The sequence below is a fragment of the Gorilla gorilla genome, chromosome 18, assembly GCF_029281585.2.
Source record: "Gorilla gorilla gorilla isolate KB3781 chromosome 18, NHGRI_mGorGor1-v2.1_pri, whole genome shotgun sequence".
In the NCBI taxonomy this organism is placed as follows: domain Eukaryota; kingdom Metazoa; phylum Chordata; class Mammalia; order Primates; family Hominidae; genus Gorilla; species Gorilla gorilla.
Window position 1 is genome coordinate 7,411,962 of NC_073242.2, and position 24,113 is coordinate 7,436,074.

At 45.1% G+C, this 24,113-nt stretch overlaps 1 protein-coding gene across 6 annotated transcripts in view; it reads right to left on the minus strand.

Annotated features, from left to right (window-relative positions):
* Nucleotides 1-24,113, minus strand: part of CREBBP (CREB binding protein) — a 154,767-nt gene that overhangs the window by 35,355 nt on the left and 95,299 nt on the right. For 5 of the 6 annotated variants that reach the window (XM_004057099.5, XM_004057098.5, XM_031002671.3 and 2 more), the window contains 11 exons: nucleotides 22,286-22,528; nucleotides 20,812-20,914; nucleotides 20,341-20,487; nucleotides 18,325-18,442; nucleotides 17,636-17,807; nucleotides 17,238-17,282; nucleotides 14,059-14,183; nucleotides 13,241-13,420; nucleotides 10,074-10,490; nucleotides 8,687-8,866; nucleotides 7,239-7,428 (listed from right to left, as the gene is read on the minus strand). In XM_004057099.5, the coding sequence (XP_004057147.2) occupies nucleotides 7,239-7,428; nucleotides 8,687-8,866; nucleotides 10,074-10,490; nucleotides 13,241-13,420; nucleotides 14,059-14,183; nucleotides 17,238-17,282; nucleotides 17,636-17,807; nucleotides 18,325-18,442; nucleotides 20,341-20,487; nucleotides 20,812-20,914; nucleotides 22,286-22,528 (1,920 nt within the window). The remainder of the gene's footprint in view (nucleotides 1-7,238; nucleotides 7,429-8,686; nucleotides 8,867-10,073; nucleotides 10,491-13,240; nucleotides 13,421-14,058; nucleotides 14,184-17,237; nucleotides 17,283-17,635; nucleotides 17,808-18,324; nucleotides 18,443-20,340; nucleotides 20,488-20,811; nucleotides 20,915-22,285; nucleotides 22,529-24,113) is intronic. The other variant, XM_055365150.2, reaches the window with a different exon arrangement.

The following is a 24,113-nucleotide window of genomic DNA, read 5'->3' on the forward strand; positions in this document are numbered from 1 at the left end:
TCTCGGCTCACAGCAACCTCTGCCTCCTGAGTTCAAGTGATTCTCCTGCCTCAGCCTCCCGAGTAGCTGGGATTACAGGTGCCCACCACCACGCCCAGCTGATTTTTGTGATTTTTAGTAGAGATGGGGTTTCATCACGTTGGCCAGGTTGGTCTCAAACTCTTGACCTCAAATGATCTACCCGCCCTGGCCTTCCAAAGTGCTGGGATTACAGGCATGAGCCACTGTACCCAGCCATCACGCCCATCTCATTTTGTATTTTTAGAGACAGAGTCTTGCTCCAACGCCCAGGCTGGAGGGCAATGTAGTGGCGCCATCATAGCCACTGTAGCTGCAAACTCCTGGGCTCAAGTGATCTTGTGATATCACTATGTTGCCCAGGCTGGTATTGAACTCTTGGCCTCAAGTGATTCTCCTGCCTCAGCCTCTCAAAGCAATAACATTATAGGTGTGAGCCACTGGGTCTGGTCTGTTTTTTGTATCTTGAAAAGATTTGTTTTTTTTGAGACAGAGTTTCGCTCTTGTTGTCTAGGCTGGAGTGCAATGGCGTGATCTTGGCTCACTGCAATCTCCGCCTCCCGGGTTCAAGCGATTCTCCTGCCTCAGCCTTCCGAGTAGTCGGGATTACAGGCATGCACCACCACACCCAGCTAATTTTGTATTTTTAGTAGAGACTGGGTTTCTCAATGTTGGTCAGGCTGGTCTCGAACTCCTGACCTCAGGTGATGTGATCTGCTTGCCTCAGACTCCCAAAGTGCTGGGATTACAGGTGTGAGCCACCATGCCCGGCTGAAAAGATTTCTTACAACAGGTAAGTGGTAAACTGTAATTAAAAAATCAGATTAAAATATGGTAAACACTTAAAGTTCCAGTTGGGAAGCAGCAAGCATCAGGTACATGGAGCTGCCATCAATTCTGTGTGGGGTGGGGATGGTCTAACTTGACAAATTCTGGGAAGCGCCATCTGATTCCTAACTGGTGAAAGCAAGAGTTAAAAGTTGGAAGGAAAAACCCATGTGTAAACAGGCTCACTCTAGAGATGAAAACAGGCACACCAATAACATGCCTCAGGGCTCATTCCCATCAGAGCCCAGGATCCAGACTCTTGACCAACCTCCGCAGACACCGCCTCCTCTCCAGGGCACGTGGCTGCTTCAGACCTCCGACAGCGGCCTGAGGTCCGGGCAACCAGGTAAAAACCCCGACGCAGCACTCCCCACGCACAGGGTCGCCACCACTTGAAGGTGCAAAGGCCTGGTCCAGGGTGCAGACGTGCCCTTCACAGTGGGAAGCGTCGGAAACACACAGCCTTGCTTCCCACTAACTCCTTTCTTCTGTTTTATGCACAGACGAAGCAGCATTTGCTAGTCTTTGAATAACTCTTTATGAGAAAACAATTATGTAACGAATAGCCTTTTGATTTCTCTGAATGAGGGGTTGGCAAATTATGACCAAGAGGCCAAATGTGGCCAGCTGCTTGCTTTTCTGTATGGCCCAAGAGCTAACAATGGATTTCACATTGTTTAATGTTTGGCAGAAGAAAAAGAAAAGAATACTATTTCATGACATGTGAAAATCACACAAAATTCAAGTGTTAGTCTCCAAAAATACAGCTTTATTGGCACATAGCTGTGCTCATTCGTTTATATAGGATCTGTAGCTGCCTCAGTGCCACAGTGGCAGCACTGAGTGGTAACAGAGGCCTCAGGACGCACAAAGCCCACAGCGTGGATCACTGGGCCTCTGCATGGAGAAGGCCTGCAGACCCTGTCACCGCCCCAGTGGTAATCGGGAGTGACAGGGCCTGAAACAAGTGTCACTTTGGTTGATCATTTATTCATTCATTAAATAACTATTCAAATTCCGTGCTGAGGAGAGCATTTTCTTTCCTTTTTTTTTTTTTGAGATGGAGTCTCGCTCTGTCACCCAGGCTGGAGTGCAGTGGTGCAATCTCGGCCCCCAAAGTGCTGGGATTACAGGCGTGAGCCATGGTGCCTGGCCGAGGAGAGCATTTTCAGACTCCTGTCTTCACCAGCACCTTTCTGTAAGAAGATCCCATATGTGCAGAAGTGAAGTCAGGAGTGTATGTGAACTGCGCCGCTCCCCTCCTCTGGCCCGAGGACCTGCTCCAGGCGGCAGGGCTGTTGCAGCGCATCAGCATCTCCCAAAAACGCGGCTCTCAAGCCCTTGGAGGCTGCTGCCTCATATCACAGTCCCCAGCCCCTGTGACTACTGAAATTTCACCAAATGAATAATATTACAAAAAATAAAAAACTCAGTTCCTCGGTCACCCTGGTCACATTTTTCTTTTTTTGAGACGGAGTCTTGCTCTGTCGCCCAGGCTGGAGTGCAGTGGCGCGATCTCGGCTCACTGCAAGCTCCGCCTCCCAGGTTCACGCCATTCTCCTGCCTCAGCCTCCCGAGTCGCTGGGACTACAGGCGCCTGTCACCATGGCCGGCTAATTTTTTGTACTTTTAGTAGAGACAGGGTTTCACCGTATTAGCCAGGATGGACTCGATCTCCTGACCTCGTGATCCACCCGCCTCGGCCTCCCAAAGTGCTGGGATTATAGGGGTGAGCCACCACGCCCGGCCACCCTGGTCACATTTTAGGTGCTCAAGTTATAGCACTGCCCTAGGCCCTTCTATGTGCTGTAAGATGAAAATTATTTCACCAAAACTGAAACCAATTTTGTTTTTTTTTTTGAGACGAGGTCTTCTGGAGTGCAGTAGCGTAATCACAGCCCACTGCATGCAAACTTGACCTCCTAGGCTCAAGCAACCCTCCTAATTCAGCCTCATGAGTAGCATGAGGGACTAAAAGCATGCACCACCATAACCAGCTATTTTCTTATTTTTTTTCTATAGAGACAGGGTCTCACCATGTTGCCCAGGCTGGTCTTGAACTCTGGGCCTCAAGTGATCTTCCCACCTCAGCCTCCAAAAGTGCTGGAATTGCAGGTGTGAACCCCAAAGCCCAGCCTGAAACAATTTTGTTTTGAGACGAAGTTTCTCTCTTGTTGCCCAGGCTGGAGTGCAATGGCACGATCTCAGCTCACTGCAACCTCCGCTGCCTCCCGGGTTCAAGTAATTCTTCTGCCTCAGCCTCCTGAGTAGCTGGGATTACAGGCATGCGCCACCAGGCCCGACTAATTTTTGTATTTTTAGTAGAGACAGGGTTTCGCCATGTTGGCCAGGCTGGTCTGGAACTCCTGACCTCAGGTGATCCACCCACCTCAGCTTCCCAAAGTGTTGGGATTACAGGTGTGAGCCACTGCGCCCGGCCTGAAACAATTTTTATAACACTAAATTATCATTTGCCTTTTGCACTATGTTGGACATCTGCACAGACGGGAAAAAAGCAATCTTTTTTTTTTTTTTTTTTTTTTGAGAAGGAGTCTCACTCTGTTGCCCAGGCTGGAGTGCAGTGGCGTAACCTTGGCTCACTGCAACCTCCACCTCCTGGGTTCAAGTCATTCTCCTGCCTCAGCCTTCCGAGTAGCTGGGACTACAGGCGCATGCTGCCACGCCCAGCTAAAAAGCAAAAACAAAGGAAAAGAAAGCCAACATCACCAAACTCTACTGTTATCACACACACTGCTGCTGCTGTACAGTCACAAGAAAAAAAATACCAGCCATGCTCAAGAAAATTTGTTTAAAATTTTTCTTCTTTTTTTGGGTAGAGATGGGTTCTTGCTATGTTGCCCAGGCTGGCTTGAACTCCTGGCCTCAAGTATTCTTCCTGCCTTAGCCTCCCAAAGTCCTTGGATTATAGGCATGAGCCACTGCTCCCAGCCAAGAAAAAATATTCTTTATTTTTAAGACAGGGTCTCACTCTCTCATCCAGGCTAGAATGCACTGGCACAATCATGGTTCACTACAGCCTCAACCTCCTGGGCTCAAGCAATCTTCCCACCTCAGCCTCCTGAGCCATTGGGACCACAGGTGCACCACCACACCTGGCCAATTTTTAAATTGTTTTGTAGAGACAGGGTCTCACTACGTTGCCCAGGCTGGTCTTGAACTCCTGGCCGTAAGTGATCCTCTTGTGTTCGCCTCCCAAAGTGCTGGGATTACAGGTGGGAGCCACTGTGCCCACTCATTTCTCAATTAATTAATTTATTTTTGAGATAGGGCCTTGCTCTGTTGTCCAGGCTGGAGTCCAACAGTGGCATCACAGCTTGCTGCAGCCCTGGACCCCTGAGCTCAAGTGATCCTGCTGCCTCAGCCTCCTGAGTAGCCAGGACTACAGGCATGCACCACCACACTTGGCTGATTTTTAATTTTTTGTAGAGACAGGGTCTTACTATGTTGCCCAGGCTGGTCTTGAACTCCAGGCTTCAAGTGATCCTCCCACTTTGGCCTTCCAAAGTGCTGAGATTACAGATGGGAGCCACCACACCTGGCTGAAAAAATATTCTTGATGAGATAGTAAAAAGTATCCCTTGTATTAAATCTTAAGTGTTTGGCACATGTGTGTGTGTTTTTTTTGTTTTGTTTTTGTTTTTTGAGACGGCGTCTCGCTCTGTCTCCCAGGCTGGAGTGCAGTATCTCGGCTCACTACAAGCTCTGCCTCCCGGGTTCACACCATTCTCCTGCCTCAGCCTCCCGAGCAGCTGGGACTACAGGAGCCCGCCACCACGCCCGGATAATTTTTTGTATTTTGTTTAGTAGAGACGGGGTTTCACCGTATTAGCCAGGATGGTCTTGATCTGCTGACCTCGTGATCTGCCTGCCCTGGCCTCCGAAAGTGCGGGGATTACCGGCGTGAGGCACCGCGTCTGGCCTCCTGGTACATGTCTTTTATTCTGTGTGATGAAACATTCTGCGTTATCTCCTCACACAGAATAGAAGATGTGCGCTGCATATGCACAGTGGCCACATCAGGAGGCAGCACTTGTGCAAGTGTCGGAATTTACAGCTGCAGTAGCTGCTTGCCCTCGTGGAACACATTAAAACTTTCAGGAATGACTGAGAGATAAGCTATAGTTACTAAGCTCTGGTTATACGTCAGACATTTTCTCAGAAATGAACAAAGAGGGCCAGTTACTTCAAGGACAACTGACAGTATTTGTTGCCAATGCTAAAATTTGGGCTTTCATAAAAAAATCAAATGTTTTGGAAAACTTGTACATGGGCTTCACAGCTTCTCAAAATTTATTATTAGTATTATTTTTTGAGACAGGGCCTCACTCTGTTACTTAGGCTGGTGTACAGTGACATGATCATGGCTCAGTGCATCTTTGACCTCCCAGGCTCAGGTGATTCTCCCACCTCAACCTCTCGAGTAGCTGCAGCTACAGGCATGCACTACCATACCCAGCTAATTTTTTTTTAATAGAGATTAGGTTTCGCCATGTTGCCTAGGCTGGTCTCGAACTCCTGAGCTCCAGGCTAGAGTGCAGTGGTGCAATCATAGACCCTGAATTCCTGGGCTCAAGCAATCCTTCCCCCTCAGCCTCCCAAAATGCTGAGATTACGGGTGTGAGCCACCATGCACGCCCTGCTTTTCTAAGTTGGTAAGACTTGTTTGAAGAGACTGATGGTGGTATTAACAAACGCTGATTTTTTTTTTGACACTGTATAGTGAAATATGTCAACATATGGAAAATCTGCAGAACTTAAGTGTCAATTGAAAAAAAAATCATGCAAGCACAAAAGATCCATTCCAAGTACAAGATGGATCAATGGATTCTAATGTCACAGAGTATGAAAAATCCAGTGCTATAGATTCTGGTTCAATGTCGCAACTAACCTTTAAGAAACCTTCACTGGTTGAATTTTGATATAGTATCAAAGAATATCCACAATCAGCTGAAAGGGCTATGAAAATACTTGTCCCTTTACCAACTACAGGATTTTCTTCATACACTTCAACCAAAATAACCAATCACAACACAGTAAATGCAGAGGCAGATGCCCTTAATAACATCACTATTCTTACTTATTTTTGTTTTGGAAAAATTGTTTTTCATATAAATGTTTTCTATGGGTGCCATGTAACAGACTATTTTAAATGAACTAAATATTTAAAAATTTTTCTCTTTTTTTTTTTTGAGACAATAATCTCACTTTTGTCTCCCAGGCTAGAGTGCAGTGATGTGATCCAGGCTCATTGCAGCCTCAAACTCCTAGGCTCAGGCAATCCTGCCGCTTCCGCTTCTTGAGCAGCTAGAATTACAGGCGTGCACCACCACACTTAGCTAGTTTTATTTTAGTTTTGTAGAGATGGAGCCTTGCTATGTTGCTCAGGCTGGTTTTGAACTCCCAGCATCAAGCAAGCCTCCCATCTCAGCCTCCCAAAGTGCTGGGATTACAGGTCTAAGCCACTGTACTCAAATTTCTCAACTTTAGTTTCCAGTAGAGTAAGCAATGATAGATAATCCACACAAACAACAACTCTCTGGGGCCCTCAATTTCTAAGAGTATAAAGAGCCCTGAGATTCACTGTACTCCACACTCTCCAGGGTCCCTCCCAGCTGCAGAGTAACACGGTCTCAGTCTCTAACATTTCTCTGCAATCTTTCCCAAAAGTGTCATCCGCAGCCTTGGACTTTCTGAGTCCCATCTCCCATTTCTAAGGTTCACTTGACAATTTTCTGATACCCTGTTATCTCTTTACTGTGGATACATCTCAAATGGATTCCATCCAACTTCCACTGTGAGGCGGGCTTACCTCACACATCTCAGACCCCAAAGATGCCTAACCTACCCCTCCCCCATGTCTCACTACACGGGGTCCCTAGGCGCCACCCTGCCCCTCACTCTCCATGCTCAGCTTCCTCACTGCACCTGCAGAAACTTGCTGCCTCCAAGTCACCCTGTGCTGTCATAATGATCATTTTCCTTAAATTATGGCTTTTTTGGTTATTCTCCTACTCACATACATCACTGGTTCTTTATACTTTTATGAGTAAAGCCAAGCTCCTTAACCTGCTCAAGGACCCAGACACATTTCAACCCGGCCCCTGCCAGCACCATCAGAAGACAGCTCTGCAGCCTGGGTGCCCTCGGAGCAGCAGCTCATCTCTCACTCCTGCCATGAGCCCCACAGGCACAGGGCAGGGGTCCTGCTCGGCCTCAGTGTTTCTGCAGGAGAAATTCTGGGGAATGGCAGGCAAGAAAGGTAAAAGGGCAGATAGAATTATGTTTCTACTTTAGCTTTTAATCCTCCACATGGAATCCTAACACCGTGGAAAAGCAGCATGCTTTAATAAGGTAATGAATAAATGGCCTACTTTTTTTGCGCGGCTGCGAAGGAGATGTTGACTGAGAGGCTGTGCCGTTACTGCTACTCTCTTCTTCCTCTTTAACTTCTACTTTCACTTCAGGTTTCTTTTCATCCACTTCCATTGGTTCTGATTTCTGCTCTGCTGTGTCTGTTTCTTCTTTAACTTGGGAAGCTCCTTGCAAATCCTCCTCCATCATCTTGAGAAAAACATTACAGATAACATATGAATATCAAACACCTCTATGTTACCGCAACCTCACCGGAAGACTCTTACAAGCCTAAAACAGGTTTGTTAAAACCTTCCTCTAGTCAGAGTTGCATTTATGATTCCTCTTCTCTTCTGGAAAAAGAAATAAAGTACTTGGTGTTCATTAAGTCGCTTCAGCACAGAGTCAGTGCAATTATGGTCCTAAATTTAAAAGTGTTTTTTTTTTTTTTTTTTTTTTTTGAGGCGGAGTCTGACACCCAGGCTGGAGTGCAATGGCAAGATCTTGGCTCACTGCAACCTCCCCCTCCCAGGTTCTAGCAATTCTCCTGCCTCAGCCTCCCGAGTAGCTGGGATTACACGTGCGTGCCACCACACTCGGCTAATTTTTTATATTCTTGGTAGATATGGGGTTTCATCATGTTGGCCAGGCTGGTCTCGAACTCCTGACCTCAAGTGATCCACCTGCCTCGGCCTCCCAAAGTGCTGGGATTACAGGTGTGAGCCACAGCTCCCAGCCTAATTTAAAAGTTTTTAAATGTAAAAGTGCTTTAAAAATTGCACATACTCAGATTTTTCACTACAGATATTTCTAATTTGGAGTAAGAATCTCCTTGAAAGTTGGGACAGGGACCAAAAGTCCTTCTCAGAGGCAGGAGGTGTGGTATGAGACAGGAAGGAGGAGTGGGGACTGTGGCTAATTGGAGAGCCCACTACAGTTGGTGCTCACAACCAGACTGCTGTCACACAGGGATGCAGGCACAATGCTGAAAGCATCTCATTTTTCAAGAAAAGCCAGAAATCTAGAGTTTTATTTGCAATTTCCTGATTTTTAAGGTATTGTGTGGGCCAAACACATTTACAGGCTGGATCCAGCCCACGGTCTGCCAGTTTTCAGCTTCTGCCATAGGTTAATTAGTAAATGAATCCACCACCCCTTCTGTAGTCTACCTCTGCAGAACTAGAAATGAATGGAGAACATAAAATAAAAGGCTGTTGGATGATTCAAGTATTTCAAATATAAGCCAGTATTCTTCATTTCAGGCAAAATAAACCCACCCCTCATATTTAAAAATGAAAAACCAAGCTGTTTTAAATCAATTTCCTACACACCGAACCCCGAACCCACATTCAAACAGAATATTTTAACTAAAGTCAGGGATACCCATGGCAGGCTCCAAGCCTCGCCCGAGGACACCTGGGTAAAGTTGCGATACGCAGTCAATGCATTCCTAGGGAGTGGCACCCACCTCAGACCTGGGCTCCCCTTTGGATTCACCAGGATCAGGCTCAGTGTCCTCTGTATGGGTCTCCGTCTTCATTTCCAGCACAGGTACGTCAGGTCCTGGCTGCTGGGAATTGGTTTCTGCACTGGCCACCGAGGAGGGGGTAGGGACTCTGTTATCAATGCTGGCTGCTGCCTGGGAAAGCTGTGAAAAAACCGAAAGCACTGACTTCATTAAGCAAGGTAACATAAATGATCTTCAACTATGCTGCTCATGCAACCCACAATTTCCCGTTAACATTTCTCAATACTGATCCAGCAGGTGCCCTTCTGTGAAACCGAAGAACAGAGGTTAAAGTAGGAATGAGTTCTAGAGGGAGGTAACAGCAGCCAGAGGCACAACTCAGGTCTTGCCACAAAGGCAGAGGAAACAGCAGAGCTTTTCAAACTTTGACATAAATTTATTTTCTTGAAGTTTTCTAGCTAAATCATGAAATCTCATATTTTGAAATTAATTCCCTTCAATATGGTGGTTAACGTGTATGGTAAAAGGCTGAATTATGAATGTCTAAGCACATCTGAAGGGAGGGAAATCAAGTGCCTACCCAAAGACAGAGTGTTACCCAGCCTGTGTGAACGGTAGGAACACGGGTGCTGGTGGAGTAAATGAACATTACACGAAGGAACCACTAAAAGAATTCCTAATTTGCAAATTCTTACTCAATGGAATTTTTTTTTTTTTGAGACGGAGTCTCACTCTGTCACCTAGGCTGGAGTACAATGGCGCAATCTCGGCTCGATACAATTTCTGCCTCCCAGGCTCAAGCGATTCTCCCGCCTCAGCCTCCCGAGTAGCTGGGAATACAGGCACCCGCCATCATGCCCGGCTAATTTTTGTATTTTTGTAGAGACAAGGTTTCACAACTTTGGCCAGGCTGGTCTCGAACTCCTGAGCTCTGGTAATCCGCCTGCCTCAGCCTCCCAAAGTGGTGGGATTACAGGCGTGAACCACCGCGCCCAGCCTCAATGGAGTTTTAAGTAGACAAACAAAAGATGACAATGTCTCGCTCTGTTGCCCAGGCTGGAGTACAGTGGCGTGATCTTGGCTCACTGTAACCTGTACCTCCTAGGCTCAAGTGATCTTCCCACCTAAGCCTTCTGAGTGGCTGAGACTACAGGCACACACCACCATGCTTGCCTAGTTAAAAAAAATTTTTTTTTGCTAGAGACAAGGTCTCACGATGTTGCCCAGGATGGTCTTGAACTCATGGGCTCAAGTGATTCTCCCACCTTGGCCTCCCAAGGTGCTGAAATTATACGTGTGAACCACCGCGCCTGGCCTGACAGACAATTTTTATGGGAAAATTATCTTCGAGTCTTGGCCCAAAAACAGCAGAGAGAGAGAGGCTTACCGGTGTGCCAGGAGGCTGGGCGTGCACAGGCGTCGGCTGTTGCTGCGATGACTGAGGGGTAGCCACAGACGGGGGCTGAACTGGGGTTTGAGGCTGCGGGGTCACCTGGGCCTGGGCTGCTGCTTGGACTGTAGGGGTGCTCTGGGTTTGGGTAGCACTGGGCACTGAGCCAGGAGTCGGGGTGGGAGTCTGCCCAGAAGACGACACAGGAGTTGATGGCTGAGTGGGAGCTGCTGGCTGGGGAGGAGTCATCCCAGGTGGTGTCGTGTGCTGGAGAGATGGCATGCCAGCAGCCGTGGAAGCAGGAGGCGGTGTTGGGTGCAGTGGTGACTGTGTCACTGGAGGGCAAGGTAGCTGGCTGGCCTGAGGCCCCAGCATGTTGAGAGGGTTAGGAAGAGCAGCACCAGGCACCTGTCCCTACCAGAAACGGACAGAGTATGGTAATATTATTTCCCTCGTTTGAAAATGTGACGAAACATTTGAAAAATTAAATGTATGAAAAAAAAAATTTTTTTTTGAGACAGTTTCACTCTTGTCACCCAGGCTGCAATGCAATGGTGCGATCTTGGCTCACTGCAGCCTCCACCTCCCAGGTTCAAGCAATTCTCCTGTCTCAGCTTCTCGAGTAGCAGGGATTACAGGTGCCCGTCACCACGCCCAGCTAATTTTTCTGTTTTTAGTAGAGATCGGGTTTTGCCATGTTGGCCAGGCTGGTCTCAAACTCCTGACCTCAAGTGATCCTCCTGCCTCGGCCTCCCAAAGTGCTGGGATTACAGGCGTGAGCCACCGCGCCCAGCCAAATGTATGGGAATTTAATCACATTTTCTTGGGAGTGTTCTGCTTGTGAAAATTCATCGAGCTATACACTTGTAATGGGCACTCCTCAATAACGGTAAAACTACACACGTTTCTTATAGTCTGATTTATATAATTAAAACAACCATTGAAACTTATGGCTTAAACACACACATCTACAGCAGTCCCCTCATATCCACTCGGATACATTCCAAGACCCCCAGTCTTGGAACGCCTGAAACTGCGGATAGTACTGAACCCAATATTTACCAAGATTTTTGGATCTGACAACCAAGGTGGACACTCAGTGACTAAGAGGTGGGTAGTGTCTACAGTGTGGAAATGCTGGACAAATAAATGATTCACATCCCTGGGGGCACAGAGTGGGATGGTGACGGAATTCATCATGCAACTTGGAATGGCACTCAATTTAAAACCTTTTTAAAAAAAAAAAAAAAAAAAAAAAAGACAGAGTCTTGCTCTGTCACCCAGTCGGGAGTGCAATGGCATGATCTTGGCTCACTGCAACCTCCATCTCCCGGGTTCAAGCGATTCTCCTGCCTCAGCCTCCTCAGTCGCTCGGATTACAGGCGTGCAATACCATGCCTAGCTAATTAATTTAAAATTTATGAATTGTTTATTCCCAGAATTTTCCATTTAATATTTTTGGACCACAGTTGACCCCAGGTAACTGAAACCTCAGAAAGTGAAATGACAGATTGGGGGAGCTACTGTACATTGACCCAGCCTATAAGTTTCATGTTCTATAACATGTACCCAATGTTCTTTAACATTTTCTAAGCTTAGCTTAGAAAAAGGTATTTTTTTTTAAGTTGCTTCTTCCCTGGGGACTATAAAATAAATAAATAAAAATAAGAATAAAAGTTATTGACCATAAATATATACATCCATAAGTACCCTTAACAATTAAAAATTAAAAAAAAAATTCTCTCTGAAACACACACACACACACACACACATTAGTTACTGAAAGAGAACTGTTTCAGTGCAGTGGTTCTATACTGGGGATACACTTCAGAATTATTTGTGAACATTTTAAAAATGATTCTGAATCACTGTTCTAGAGCAGGGGTTGGCAATCTCCCAGGGCCAAACACACTGAGCTGCTTGTTTCTGTAAATAAAGCTTTATTGGCACACAGCCACCTCATTTATGTACCACAGCAGCTTCTGCACTACAAGAACAGAAGTAAGTGATGAAAACCAAGACTGAATGGCCTGCAAAGCTGAAAATATTTAGTATCTGGCCCTTTACACAAAGTTTGCTAATCCTTGTTCTAGAGAAATGAAATGTTATGGAAAGTTAAGAATAATCATTTAGTGAGGAAATCTAATATATAATAATGACTTATGCAGCATTATTTCACATTAAAAACTCAAAACAAGGCTGGGTGCGGTAGCTTACTCCTGTAATCCCAGCACTTTGGGAGGCCGAGGTGGGTGGATCACCTGAGGTCAGGAGATCGAGATCAGCCTGGCCAACATGGTGAAATCCCGTCTCTACTAAAAATACAAAAAAAAAAAAAAAAAAAAAAAAATTAGCTGGGTGTGGTGGTGGGCGTCTGTAACCCCAGGTACTTGGCAGGCTGAGGCAGGAGAATCGCTTGAACCCGGGAGGTGGAGGTTGCAGAGCCGAGATTGTACCACTGCACTCCAGTCTGGGCAACAAAACAAGACCCTGTCTTAAAACAGACAAACAAAAAAAAAAAAAACTTAAAACAAGAATTTTATCTTTTAGGGAGGATTTGGTGTGTTTTAAATACATGTATATTTTGTATACAGTAGCAATGATATGCACTACAACTAACAAAAGAGGAAAAAAGGAAGGAATAAATGGAAAATCGTTTTCTTCAGCTCTAGATTGAGAAATTAAAAACATTTAACAAGAAGGGAACTACTGAAATGATTCTGTTAGCTTGATTTCACCTGGCAGTGGAGACAGGTCAAAAGAAATGAAAGCCAAATCATCAAGAGTGAATTCATGGGTCCTTCTCACTCGCTTTTTAAAATCCTAATGCCTCTCAGGGTCACGTTAAACTTAGAATTTAAAATACACAAACAAAAAATAAGAAAACAAAAACCCAAAGATCAAAACACAAAAGCATACAAAACAAAAATTCTAAATCCATTCCCACTTTTGCATATAGTTAACCCAGAAAGGATAAGAGAAATTCCAAACGAGTTAAGGACTACAGGACAAAGGTGGAGAAAATAAAGAGAAGCTGATACAAAGAAATGAAATGTGCATTCTGGAATTTTAATTTCCACGAAGGAAGACAGAAAAAAAAAACCCAAAACTTAACACAAGAATTTTATTTCTTAGGGAGCCACGGTCCCAGTGGGGCACAGTACCTGTGACACGCCTGTTTGGCCTGGCGGCTGCCCCATGCCCACACTCATCGCCCCGCTGGATGACGGGAACTGGTTCTGTGGCAGAAACTGGCTCTGAGCGGGCGCCTGGGCCATCATGTTGTTGGTGTGTGCACCCATCATGTTCGGAGGCTGAGGCATTCGGGAAGGAGAAATGGCCATCTACGAGACAACAAGCACCACCAGAGCTGTAGCTCGGAAGCTGACGGCCAGAGTTTTCAAGGTGAGCCAGAATGATCCAAGGCTTCACAACCCCAGAGGATGACAAGCACAGGGCTCACATCCTGCCCTTCCTCATGGGAAGAGACCACCACTTGCTAAGAACTCCCGGGCTCCTGGGCACCTTACACACTTTCTCAGGCAGTCTCTCAAATGAGCCAGCTTCAAAATGTCCTCTGAATAGAAATCAATAGCAGGCTATAATTTAAAGTTTAAGACATGCCTATGAGTTCTCTAAAGTGTTTAGAAAGCAGCCTCGGAACAGCGAGCTCTCAGTCAACAGATGCTGACAATTCCCTGCTGGCCACATATCTGAGGCTGCCTTCTCCAGCCTTGGAACTCCCACATTCTCACAAAGCCACAAATTCCTATGAATTTGTTATTCCAATAAAATAACTAACAGTCAAATAATTCTGTGTAGTAATAATTTTTTTAAAATGAGAGATTAAAGAAATAAAGCATAACCCAAATTCAAAGGAACAAGAACCACAGGATTCTCAAGGGACATGAATTCTGCTGCTTAGATAATGTTCCATGTGAGAGGGAGGGCTATCTGCAGCACAGCGAAAGAGAACACTTACCCCTGGCACTGAGCCCATGCTGTTCATCTGGACAGAGTGGTTCATTGGGGAGGCTGCACGAGGTCCCATGGGTGCTTGTGGCAACTGGACGTTCCCCAAGGACATGGGGTTAAATGAATTCATCCCTGTAAATGTACCCACAACGGTTCATTAGGAAAAGCACCCACAGGAAAACAGAATTACAACTTGCTAAATAAACTCTAAGTAAAATAAGATGGAACACACAGGCAACAGAAAACTGAAAAGAAATCACCCAATTAATCAATGAAGATGATGAAGGAACAGACTTCTCCATATCCAGAGAAAACGGCATCAATGTGGGGGTGGTGACGGTGGCATGGTGAGGGGTACCAGGGAAGGACGAGGACATGAAGGCATAAGGTTGGGTAAGACAGGAACAATTGAGACATTAAACGAGGCTGTGGTAGAGCTGAGCCAGAGGGCACAGTACCAAAGTGTCATAGCAACAAAGAGGGTGAGGAGGTGCCCTGAAAGGACAGCACCCCCACAATCTACAGAAGAGATGTTTCCAGAGACCAGGGCAAGCTTCTGTGCACACCCATACCTAATGCCTCTGGAGCAGCTGACGCCCATCATCTGAGGATTCCCAGCTCCTTGCTGGGTTTACATTCATTGTTAGAATCTGTGCTAAGACTCCAAACGTTCTTTTAATTTTGCAAGCACCTTAAGCATTAAGAAGTGCCCAAGGGTCAGCCGTCCTCAACCTTAGCCTCCTGTAGTTTACAGGAACACCACATCACTGAAAGACACTTCACAGCCAGTAAGTGTCTCCAGACTGCGGTGTCTAGTTCCTTCCAATTTCCAATAATACTCTGTAAACTCTGAGTTCTAAAGAAGCACCAGTTCAAATTAGTCTTAGGACCAACACTAGAATCTGACAGAACCCTTTAGAGAATTTCTGGAAGGTGCTGCCTTAGCGCTGCTGTAGTCATGAGAAGGCTCAAAGGATGACTCACGGAGCACTGCCTTCAACGGCTACCTAGAAATGGTACCCTCAAATAACCGAGTGCCGATGCAGACCAGGAGGACTTTCCAGGGAGTCTATAATGTAAGCTTCCCCTCTCTTTGAGAATTTTTTTAAACAAAATGAAAAACAATTACTAAGGAACAGCACTTAAAGAAATCTGTATTTACCCAGATGTGCTGGTAGGGAGGTTGCTAAGTGCATAACTAGAAAACATCTATTCCAATATTCTGCTGGTAAACAGCAGGCGCATCATACCCCACACCAGCAGCATCTTCCTATCCAGGCTGAAGTCCTGGACCAATCCCCAACACAGCATCCAGCCACTTTCCCAAGGCTCAATTTCTCTGACTCCTTGATTTCTTTCTTTTTTTTTTTTTTTTGAGATACGATTTCGCTCTTGTTGCCCAGGCTGGAGTGCAGTGGTGCGATCTCAACTCACTGCAGCCTCCGCCTCCTGGGTTCAAGCGATTCTCCTGCTTCAGCCTCCCGCGTAGCTGGGATTACAGGTGTGCACCACCATGCCCGGCTAAATTTTGTATTTTTAATAGAGACGGGGGTTTCACCATGTTGGCTAGGCTGGTCTCAAACTCCTGACCTCAAGTGATCCTCCTGCTTCGGCCTCCCAAAGTGCTGGGATTACAGGTGTGAGCCACTGTGCCCAGCCTGACTCCTTGATTTCTTTCACCCCTCAAATCTAGTCCATCAAAACAAGTCCCTGGTAAGTTTTTTTCCATAATATCAGCTTATCTACTATGTCTTTTCCAGGATGCAATACGAATACAACTTTTAAAATTATCTCTTCTACCTTCCCTCCCAAACTACTCTGCAAACCACAGCAAAGCCTCTTTCCTCAGAGTTTTCTGGATAATGTCACCACCTTGTTTCACAACCTGGAAAAATGTCCTCCTGCTTGGGTCTCAATGGTCAAGAGCTACAAGGTTTTCAAATGCTCCCTGCCCCAAAATAAAAATCACTGCTTCAACCAACCAAAAACCAGAGGCTCTCTACTTAAGAACCTTTCAAGGTTGAGACAGCTGCTGACACCCCAACCTGGCACAGGACCTGTGTGTACACTCTCTCCAGAAGTTGACATCCAGCCAGCTGAGCTTAACCCCTAGGGCCAAGAGCAGCCTGTGCCATCCCCATTTCAGCCTCTGCAAGTGCTCAGCAGTCTAGGACTGTCTTGCATGCTTCTCCTTCTCAGCATTCAGAAGCACTCCCTCCCCACATCTAGGGTGCTTCTTTCTCGGACTCTTCCTAGCAGTAACGTACCACGCCCCCTTCACCATCCATTAAAAATAAAAAGCTGGCCGGGTGCAGTGGCTCATGCCTGTAATCCCAGCACTTTGGAAGGCCAAGGTGGGCGGATCACAAGTTCACGAGATTGAGACCATCCTGGCTAACATGGTGAAACCCCATCTCTACTAAAAAAAAAAGATACAAAAAATTAGCTGGGCTTGGTGGCGGGCGCCTGTAGTCCCAGCTACTATGGAGGCTGAGGCAGGAGAATGGCGTGAACCCAGGAGGTGGAGCTTGCAGTGAGCCGAGATCGTGCCACTGCACTCCAGCCTGGGCAACAGAGTAAGACTCCATCTCAAAAAAATAAAATAAAATAAAATAAAGTAAAATAAAAAGCTAAGGCCGGGTGCAGTGGCTCACGCCTGTAATCCCAGCACTTTGGGAGGCTGAGGTGGACGGATCACGGAGATCAAGACCATCCTGGCTAACACGGTGAAACCCCATCTCTACTAAAAATACAAAAAATTAGCCACGCGTGGTGGTGGGCGCCTGTAGTCCCAGCTACTCAGGAGGCTTAGGCAGGAGAATGGCGTGAACCCAGGAGGCGGAGCTTGCAGTGAGCCAAGATGGAGCCACTGCACTCCAGCCTGGGCGACAGAGCGAGACTCCATCTCAAAAAAATAAAAATAAAATAAAATAAAAAATAAATAAATAAATAAATAAATAGCTAAATACTGCTTCTTATCTCTTGGAAGATCTTTCCTATAATCTCCAAACTTCATACTATAAACATATTCATACCACCTGTAGAACTGAATTCTGCTTATCAGCAAAAAGGAATGGAAAGAAGAAAGGGTTAGAAAGAAATATACAGGGGGAGAGGAAAAAACAGTGAAAGTTATGGCTGTTGAATGTAAAACTAAAATATGATTCACCACAAACAGTTCAATACCTTGAGAAACTTGCATGCGATTCACTGGCAGGGACAGGGGTCCATCTATGGTGGCAAAACAAAAACAAAAACAAAACCACCCTAGTTATTTAATATAATCCTTGATTCAGGAATAGGAAATTTCTTATTAGGACTTCAAACTTAAAAGGGAAAACAGCCAATAGGTCCAAAAGCACGTGTGTTCCAATGCCAGCGCACCCTGTAAAGGGCCTTCCCAAGAGAGAAACTCAGTGTCCCAACACAGCCTGAGGCAGGTGGTCAGGGCCACTGCCACATCAACAGCTTCTGCAGGGCATGCATCAGATATTCTAATTCTCTGTTCTTAGAAATACACCCCAAACACGAAGGAAAACCAAGGAAACAGGCTAAGGGATGGCAGTAGGAAATAAAATCCTTACTTGGAGGTCTCACAGGTTGTGCCTGTGGAATCACAGGGGGCTGAGCGCCCGGGGCTGGTAAGGCTGGCTGGTTCCCCAAGATGCCTTGTTTATGTAAACGCGACCTCCGTTTTTCTTCTAGTTCTTTTTGTATCTTGTAGATTTTCTCTGCTAATAAGTGATAATATTCATCCTAAAAAGCAATAATATTCAATATGAAACAGTTAAAACTGTAAAAAGCAACTGAATGATCTGTGTTGTAGGTTCTAACTAATGAACTTCCTCATTGAGTACACTGGCAAAAGTAGTATGCAAATACCTGATACACCAGAAGCCCACATTCTTGCTGAATTCCCAGTGACTTTATAGGACATATCAAATAGTAGGTACTTAATACATGTTCCATTTCATTCAAATGAACTTCTTGAATATTCGCTGATGCTAGCAATATTACAACACCACCTACTATGAAAAATATATCCCATGGATATAATGTAAATTTATATACTCCATGCACCAATGTAGCTAATCAAGAGAGTTCTGCAGGAAATTTGTGTCTTATCTGGGAAGTCTCCTTGGCCAGTGGCCTCAAGGTGAGCAATCTGTCCCAACTACATAGATTCCACTATTTCCAGATAACAAAGCAGACAAATGTAGCGCTGTCTACTACAGATGCTGCAGAGGCCAGAGCACGGTAAACAGCAACCTACCCTGCTGTTGGCAGACTCGTACATGTCCCCTTCCACTTTCTTAGCATAGGCTACCAGGTTTTCCATGCGGCGATCCTTTAGAGCTGCGGGATCAGGTGTTGGGAAGATGGCTTGGACGCTGAAAGGATAACACATCTATCAAACTACTTTTTTTTCTTTCTTTTTTTTAAAGACATGGGGTTTCGTCCAGGCGCGGTGGCTCACGCTTGTAATCCCAGCACTTTGGGAGGCTGAGGCGAGAGAATCACCTGAGGTCAGGAGTTTGAGATCCGCCTGGCCAATGTAGTGAAATCCCGTCTCTACTAAAAATAAAAAACTTAGCTGGGCATGGTGGTGGATGCCTGTAATCCCAGCTACTTGGGAGGCTGAGGCAAGAGAACTGCTTGAACCCGAGAGACAGAGGTTGCAGTGAGCTGAGATCATGCCAATGCACTCCAGCCTGGGCAACAGAGTGAGACTCCATATCAAAAAGAGAAAAAAAAAAAAAAGACACAGGGTCTTGCTCTATCGCCCAGGCTGGAGTACAGTGGCATGATCATAGCTCACTGCAACTTTGAACTCCTGGGCTCAATGATCTTCCCACCTCAGCCTCTAAAGTAAGCTGGGAAGTACAGGTGCACACCACCATGCCTGGCTAATTTTTAAATTTTCTGTAGAGATGGAGTTTTATTATGTTGCCCCAGCTGGCCTGAACTCCTGGGCTCACACAATCCTCCCACCTCAGCCTCCCAAATCACTGGAATTACACGTGGGGGCCACTGCACCTGGCCTGAAGCTACTTCCAATGCCGTCAAATAAGCACTACAAAATCAGGATCATGTATCTCTGGTGGCAATACAGTGTGGAGAGAAATGCCAAGCCTCTCTTGCCTAGCATATCAATACATGAATGAAGTTAACTCCCTGGAGACAATCCTGACCTATCAACTTATCTACACATCAAACACATCAATATTTTGCCATTAACAAGTATGTGCTGGGTCATTTCCAGAATAACACGATTTTCAAATCCCTAATTTTTAAACTACTTATTACTAAAAAAAATTTGATCAAAATAAGGAAGGGAAAAAACTCAAAGGGAATGTAAGTCTAGCTCATTTAAAATAACTAGCTCAACAAAGTTAGGCTTGGTGTGGTGGCTCAATGCCACCCAGCACTTTGGGAGGCCAAGGCAAGGGGATTACTTGAGGCCAGGAGTTTGAGACCAGCTTGGGGAACCTGGCAAGACTCCGTCTCTCTCTCTCTCAACAACAACAACAACAAAAAGGCCGGGTGCGGTGGCTCATAATCCCAGCACTTCGGGAGGCTGAGGTGGACGGATCACTTGAGGTCAGGAGTTTGAGACCAGCCTGGCCAGAGTGGTGAAACCCTGTCTCTACCAAAAACACAAAAACTAGCTGGGGGTGGTGGCACGTGCTTGTAATCCCAGCTACTCGGGAGGCTGAGGCAGGAGAATCACTTGAACCTGGGAGGCGGAGGTTGCAGTGAGCTAAGACTGTGCCACTGCACTCCAGTCTAAGCAACAGAATGAGACTCTGTCTCAAAAAAAGTTAACTGTTAACTTTCCATTATGTTAACTAACTGTAAGGTGATAATGACATGCCATCTATACTCTAAACTTTTCTAATTCTGAGGGGTCTCCACAACTAGAATCTGGAACTACAAAATAAGGTGAGGCTCTTGAGCTAACCCCAGCCCCCTCATGCAGCCTAAAGTGCAGAAGCACATTAAGGCCAGGCTGCACTGAGGGTCTTTGCCTCGGTGATAGGTGCTGCAGGTCAGTGCCCCTCGGCAGTACAGAGCCACCAATGCTCTCTTTGTCACCCCCGCTCACCGAGGACATAGAGTGTGGGAATCTCTGGCCTGCCTAGGGCTGCCAGAACTCTACCAGCAGTGAGAGTGGCTTCCTAAATAAGCACGTGACTTGTATAGGCTCCTAGGGTACTGTCATCTGGTAGCCAATGGGCAACACAGGAATAAAATCAAATATCTATGAAACTGCAAAACTGTTACGTACAGTTTATGCACTAGATGGCTCCGCAGGTCCTGAGTGACATGTTCGTGCCAGCCTTTCCTTACACCGGTGCTAGAAGGAGGAGCTGCTGTTGGTATAGTGCTGAGGGTTCCAATGTTACCAGAGTTGGAGCCATCGTTCATCAGTGGGCTAAGGAGGAAATAAAGACACTTCATCCATCTACTGAAGTGACTCAAACACACTTTGTCTAATAAGGTTCTTCTACCACCACATGCGACTTTTAAAAGTTTAAGTCAGGAGAGCCAAGTGATGTAAATAAATAAAACTTAAACTATGTTTAATCTATTATCTGCTCTACATTTATAATTAAAGAAAAAAAGGAAAACAGCATTCACCCCTCACCACCCCATTTAAACTATTTTCTCTGCCACACATTTAGAAAGAATCAGTTTTGTGTGGTTCTCAGTCCATGCTCCTGTTGGACTGTCACTCAGAACTCAAACAGGGTCTTACTTTGTGGCCCCCAGGGAAGTCGGAAGAGCTGATTCTGAAATCAAGTTTGGGGGCTGCTGATCTGTTGTTATTCCTCCTGCTGGAATGTTCATTGGATTATTTCCTTTAAAGACAGAAAAGAAATCAATAAACAGTTAAATTTTAATATATACTTCAAAGTTTTGATGACAGATAACCAACATGCCACCATATAAACAATTGGTGATTATTTAAATAAGTGATTCTGGCCAGTTATAGTAAGCACTGAGGCAGGAACTCTTGAGTCTCATATTTTCAATAATGGTAATCAACGTGCACAAATAATCAGTAGACACCCTCCCCACTCTACTTTGTAACCAAAGTAAGGTGTGTTTATGGAGGTTAGCTGGTATCTAAGTGAAAAAGTTATAAATGACCCATATGCAGCCTCTTACTTTCATTCTGCTTCATTAGTATCGCTCCTGAGTGACTCAGTTGCACTGACACACACCTCTGCGTCTCCCCCCCAATATCAGAAAATGAAATCATAGAAATTAAGCTCAGGAAAAAAATATAGAGGTCAATTTGTCTACAATCTTCCTATTAAAGGAAACGAAAGCTGAGACTAAAAAAGGTTAAGCTAGTCCCAAATTATACCATCAACAGGAGAGGAGTTAGATTAACACTTGGGTCTCAGGATTCGAACTCAGTCTCCTGGCCAGTATTAGTTAGACATTCATTAGGGCAGTTGTTTTCCAAAAAGCAACAAGTAAGATGACTTTAGCTGGGCATATTTTAAGGAGTAATTTTTAAGTGTAAAATAGTTATTCTATTAGGGAAAGAACAAAACTAGCACAACTAGTCAGCCAGTCTTGACTTCACAGACATCACTGCTTAGCTTAAGCCTAAATGTAAAGGGACTGTGTCCACTTAAAGAAAAATATTAAGGAAACCATATGCAGAAATGGCAAAATCATGGTGATGTGTGAGCAAACGATCAAAGGCTGGCAAATAATGGGCTGGGGTGACAAAAGAAATGCTGACATGTCCAGCAGCCTGAGCCAAGAGTTTCCAGGACTCCTGTCATTAACCTGCTGAAGTCCAGGCTGGTCACTTCCAACTGAGGGGTAGACCCTAACCAAGATGTGTGAGAAACTGGCAAACACAAGTTCTCCAACAAATAAATGACAACAGTCAGCACGAGGCGTCCAGTCAGCATCCTGACTTGTGAGATCTGCATTCTGAGGCACATGGCACATTCTTTATGAAAACTGTCCAGACAGAAGTGGCACAGCAAGCAACAAAAACATTGCTTCATTTGCAAATGCCGCTCTTTTTATAAGCATGTAACATTTTCCTTGCATCAGATACTTCAGCTTTTTCCTGGGAGATTTTTTATTTCAACCACTGTAGTAAAAAACACAAAACAAACTGAAAACTGCCTTGGGTTCCATCACTCCATTCCCTTTGCTGCATTTGGACAAGTAAGAACGAAGTTGAGAGTTCCTTCACCTACCCAGGGGGTTGAGAGTCCTCATCTGCTGGTGGGTTTGAGGCTGTGCTGGTTGCTGGCCAGGAACCTGAGGCTGCAGCTGCGTCTGGGGCTGGTTCATGTAGGGGAGTCCGAGAGCAGCATAGGCTCGCTGCATGGAGCTGGGGTCTATGGGATTTGGGTTACTTAAAGAAGTGGCATTCTGTTGCCCTGTGCCAACAGAACCAATTGTGTTTTGAATTCCACTAGCTGGAGACCCCAGGATGGCTATAACGACAAACAGACAGACAGACAAACAAGAGAGGTAAGTAAAAGGGAGAAGCCCACGAATGATTTAAAAACTATTGAGAAGCAAATACATTTCATCAAAATACTATAAATGAATATCATAAAGCAGGAAACAAGGCTAGGGAGAAAGGAACTGTGCTGAAGGACTCATTTATTCTGCCTAGCAGTAAGTGAGGAACAAAAAGTTAAAGAAAAGTCAAGTTTCTATCTTAGCATGCAACAGATCATAAAATCTCACAGATAACACTTGAAAAAAATTATTATGTCTTAAAACCTAGAGACTCCTCAAGAAGTCAGTTCCAGGGAGTGGCAAATGTATGACAAGGGAAACGTCTGATTCTCTGGGGACCAGCAGACACCTCTGAGATGAACAGAGGAGCCCCCTCCTGTTGACCCCAACCCTGTCCTTCACTGCTCACCTGCACAGGTACAGGGGGCTTAAGAGAAGGAGCAGAGATGATACCTGGTCGGTCAGTTTTGATTAATAAATCTATAATGTGCTCTTCCAAATCACATAATTGCAAGTCCTTGAAACTTACACAAACAATGACAGCATGGACATATGCTTCTGATGGGATTCCTATGCAGCAGAGCACCATGCTGAGCTCTCTGGCTACATGAAGCTGTTCAAGAAATACTGTACTTGATTGATTGACTGACTGAGCTGTTTGAAATTAAGGTTGGAGTGAGGCTTCGCAATTCTGCATGGGTCTTATTATCCAGGGGCTACCTCAGCACCTCTGATATTCAGGAGGTGGCTCTGCCTCACGTGGCCAAAGTCAGCTTCTGCTACCGAGGCCCACTGCTGGCTGGCAGGGAAGCTGCCCCATCCAGCTAGCTAACCCCAGGAGACTAAAGGAAAAACTGGTGTCAACATAAGGAGCTCCATCCCAAAGGGCTTCCAAGGTAATGGAGAGACAACTCCAAACTTGCATCAACTTGGACATTTCAAGGTCAATTCATCTACCCACCTACCTACCCACCTGTTACCTGTTTGCCTGCCCACTCATCTGTCGCAACAACCCAAATGCTGTTGTGTGAAAATTTCTCATATGGCAGAAGTTCTATATCATACCATTTATTCGTATTTTTGAGTTCCTTTCTAACTTCCACAAATTTTAGAGTCATGTTAAAAATAGCATCTTATAGTGTTGTTGCTATAACACACCATTTTTGATACATAAAACACGACCACAAAGCCTTTCTTTCAAATTCCAACCACTATGTGTAACAGTAATATTCTCACATTCAACCATCAGCACACCTATAATAACCCCAATACTTACCAGAGCAACTTAATTAAACTAAAATGTGTGAAAAAAAATTCCTGGTAATTATACATTCCATACTATTAACTTTTCTAATAATGATATTCAGATCAACTCATTAACACTCATCAGACACAATTACACACACCAAGCACTCATTAACATAAATGAAAAGCAACTCCCAAGGTGCACTTTATGACAAGTGTGTAGCTGAAGTAAGTCATGCACAATACCTTTAAAAGTATTCTAATACTTACTACTCCCCAAAACTTTAAACATGTGTCCACCATACTTCT